This window comes from Malurus melanocephalus, unplaced genomic scaffold (assembly GCF_030028575.1).
Source record: "Malurus melanocephalus ecotype Western Australia unplaced genomic scaffold, MMel_1.1 scaffold_2533, whole genome shotgun sequence".
Classification (NCBI taxonomy): Eukaryota; Metazoa; Chordata; class Aves; order Passeriformes; family Maluridae; genus Malurus; species Malurus melanocephalus.
This window is the reverse complement of record NW_026625765.1, coordinates 5,980-10,017: the sequence shown is the minus strand read 5'-3', so window position 1 is coordinate 10,017 and position 4,038 is coordinate 5,980. Positions and strand designations below refer to the sequence as shown.

Below are 4,038 nucleotides of genomic sequence, written 5' to 3'. Positions count from 1 at the left end.
TCCCAGGTTCTGGAAGGTGGCCGGCGGGCTGTTGATCCTGCTCATCTGCGCTATCAATATGTATTTCGTGGTGGAGTACGTGCTGTCCTTCAACCACCTGGGGCTGTACATCGGCACCGCGCTGCTCAGCCTGCTCTACCTGGGCTTCGTGGTGTACCTGGTGAGTCAGACTGTACCTGGGGAGTCAGACTGTACCTGGTGAGGGAATCAATCACACCTGGGGAGTGAATTATTACACCTGGTGAGTGAATCAATCACACCTGGTGAGTGAGACTGTACCTTGTCAGTCAGTCACACCTGGTGAGTGAATTACACCTGGTGAGGGAATTACACCTGGTGAGTGAATCAGTCACACCTGGTGAGTGAATCAATCACACCTGGTGAGTCAAACTGTACCTGGGGAGTCAGACTGTACCTGGTGAGTGAAACACACCTGGGGAGGGAATTACACCTGGGGAGGGAATCAATCACACCTGGTGAGTGAGACTGTACCTGAGTGAGTGAATCAATCACACCTGGTGAGGGAATTACACCTGGTGAGGGAATTACACCTGGTGAGTGAAACACACCTGGGGAGGGAATTACACCTGGGGAGTGAATTATTACACCTGGGGAGGGAATCAATCACACCTGATGAGTGAAACACACCTGGTGAGGGAATTACACCTGGTGAGTCAAACTGTACCTGGGTCAGTCAGTCACACCTGGAGGGTCAGTCACACCTGGTCAGTCACACCTGGAGGGTCAGTCACACCTGGTCAGTCACACCTGGAGGGTCAGTCACACCTGGAGGGTCAGTCAGTCACACCTGGGTCAGTCACACATGTCCAGAGCTGGGGAAGGGTCTGGGGGAGGGCGCATGGTGTCGGGTCCCTGTGCCACCCCCTGAGTGTCCCCGCTGTCCCCGCTGTCCCCACTGATGTCCCCGCTGTCCCCGCTGCCCCTGCTGTCCCCATGAGTGTCCCGCTGATATCCCCGCTGATGTCCCCGCTGCTGTCCCCGCTGATATCCCTGCTGTCCCCCTGATATCCCCGCTGTCCCTGCTGTCCCCGCTGTCCCTGCTGTCCCCCTGATGTCCCCCTGCTGTCCCCGCTGCCCCTGCTGTCCCTCTGCTGTCCCCTGATGTCCCGCTGATGTCCCCGCCGATGTCCCCGCAGACGTGGCTGTGCCTGATCGCGCTGGGGGTGTCGTTCCTGGCCTGCGGGAGCACGGTAAGGGTCACCCGGAGCCTGCAGCCGGACACGGCCACGCTGCCCCCCAAATGACGGGGAGGGGGCCCGGAGACAGCGCGGCCGGAGGAGACCCCTGCCCTGGGATGGGGACATGGACACTGCTGGGGACACGGCTGGGGACACGGCTGGGGACATGGACATGGCCAGCGGAGACCCCTGCCCAGGGGATGGGGACACGGACACGGCTGGGGACACGGCTGGGGACACGGACACGACCAGCTGGGGACATGAACACGGGCATGGACACGGCTGGGGACAGAGACCCCTGCCCGGGGATGGGGACACAGACACGGCCGGCTGGGGACACGGCTGGGGACATGGGCATGGACATGGCTGGGGACAGAGACCCCTGCCCTGGGGACACGGCTGGGGACATGGGCATGGACATGGCTGGGAACAGAGACCCTTGCCCTGGGGACGCGGCTGGGGACATGTCTGGGGACACAAACACGGCCAGCTGGGGACATGGACATGGCTGGGGACACTGAGCCCCCTGCCCTGGGGACAGAATTCCCTCCTGTAGGGACAGAGCCCCCTCCCCTGGGGACACATTTGGGGACACAGCCCCCTCCCCTGGGGACATGGTCACACCCAGTTGGGGACACCATGAGGACGCTGTCAGATCCTCGGGGTGGCCGCGCCTTCGCTGAACCCCCAAATGATGACACAGCTGGGAATGGGGGGACACAGCTGGACCCCTCCCCATTTCCCCTTAAACCTCCCCAATTCCCTATCCCGGGGTGTGGAACCCCACAAATTCCCCATCCCGGGGTGCTGAACCCCCAAATTCCTCGTTCTGGTGTGTTGAACCCCCCAAATTCCCATCCTGGGATGTTGAACCCCCATCCCATAACACAGACACTGAGGTCCCGGACGGCTCTGGCCCCAATCGGGATAAAAATGACAAATAAGCTCTCAAAAAACCCCAAATGGCTGTAGGGCGGATTTGGGGCGCTGCTGGCGCTGGGTTTGGGGTGACACTACAGCCGCACCTGCTCCGGCCCCAGCGCGGTTGGGAATTTTGCACAGAAAATATGGAAAACACTTCCTGTTCCCAGTGGGGAATCTCGTTACCAATGGGGATCCCATTAACAATGGGGATCCCGTTCCCAATGGGGATCCTGTTCCCAATGGGGATCCCATTAACAATGGGGATCCCATTCCTAATGGAGATCCCATTAACAATGGGGATCCCATTCCTAATGGAGATCCCATTCCCAATGAGGATCCCATTAACAATGGGGTCCCATTCCCAGTGAAGATCCCGTTCCCAGTCAGGATCCCATTCCCAGTGGGGATCCAATTCCCAATGGGGATCCCTTTCCTAATGGAAATCCCATTACCAATGAGGATCCTGTTCCCAATGGAGATCCTGTTCCCAGTGAAGATCTCGTTCCCAGTAAGAATCCCATTCCCAGTCAGGATCCCGTTCCCAGTGAGGATCCCATTCCCCATGGGAATCCCACTCCCAATGGGGTCCCATTCCCAGGAGAATCCCATTCCCCATGGGGATCCCATTTCCAATGGGGTCCCACTCCCAATGGGGTTCCCAATCAGGATCCCATTCCCAATGGACATCCTGTTCCCAGTGAGGATCCCATTCCCAGTGAGAATCCCATTCCCAGTGAGGATCCCACCCCATTCCTAATGGGGATCCCGTTCCCAATGGAGTTTCCAGTCAGAATCCCATTCCCAGTCAGGATCCCATTCCCAGTGAGGATCCCGTTCCCAATGGGGTTTCCAACGAGGATCCCATTCCAGGGAGGATCCCATTCCCAGTGGGGTTCCTATTCCCAGTCAGGATCCCATTCCCAGTGGGGTTCCTATTCCCAGTGAGGATCCCATTCCCCATGGGGATCCCATTCCTAATGGAGATCCCATTACCAATGAGGATCCCGTTCCCAATGGAGATCCTGTTCCCAGTGAAGATCTCGTTCCCAGTAAGAATCCCATTCCCAGTAAGGATCCCATTCTCAGTGAGGATCCCACCCCATTCCTAATGGGGATCCCATTCCCAATGGGGTTTCCAGTCAGAATCCCATTCACGGTCAGGATCCCATTCCCAGTGAGGATCCCGTTCCCAATGGGGTTTCCAATGAGGATCCCATTCCAGGGAGGATCCCGTTCCCAATGGGGATCCCATTCCCAGTCAGGATCCCATTCCCAATGGGGTTTCCTGTCAGGATCCTGTTCCCAGTGGGGTTTCCTGTCAGGATCCCACCCCATTCCTAATGGAGATCCCGTTCCCAATGGCAATCCCATTCCCAGTGAAGATCCCATTCCCAGTGAGGATCCCATTCCCAATGAGGATCCCACCCCGTTCCCAATGGGGATCCCATTCCCAATGAAGATTTTAAAGGCCCCTGTGGGATTTTGGGGTCAGCAAACAGAAACGAGTTCAAGGTTATTTAGGATTTTATGACTTTATTCCCCGTGAACCATGGAGTTCCCAAAAACCCCTGGATGGGGAAAAGAATCCCTCAAAGTTCCCAAAAATCCCTCAATCAAAGTTCTCAAAAACCCCTGGATGGGGAAAAATCCCTCAAAGTTCTCAAAAATCCCACAATCAGAGTTCCCAAAAATCCCTCAAAATTCCCAAAAATCCCACAATCAGAGTTCCCAAAAATCCCTCAAAATTCCCAAAAATCCCTGGATTACGACTCCAAATCGGGCTGAGGTTTTGGGATTTTGTGGGGTTTTCTTCGCTGCTCTCCCTCGTTCTGGATTTAAATCCGTTTTCCGTTTAACGAGTTTAACGAGTTTAATGAATTTAATGACTTTAACGAGTTTTAATGAGTTTTAATGA

General features: G+C 56.0%; 1 protein-coding gene across 1 annotated transcript in view; it reads left to right on the top strand.

Moving 5' to 3' along the window:
- The first annotated feature begins 6 nt into the window (after positions 1-6).
- Positions 7-4,038, top strand: part of LOC130587832 (natural resistance-associated macrophage protein 2-like) — an 8,957-nt gene continuing 4,925 nt past the window's right edge. The window contains exons 1-2 of the mRNA XM_057388800.1: positions 7-160; positions 1,158-1,211. Of these exons, the coding sequence (XP_057244783.1) occupies positions 59-160; positions 1,158-1,211 (156 nt within the window). The 5' untranslated portion in view covers positions 7-58. The remainder of the gene's footprint in view (positions 161-1,157; positions 1,212-4,038) is intronic.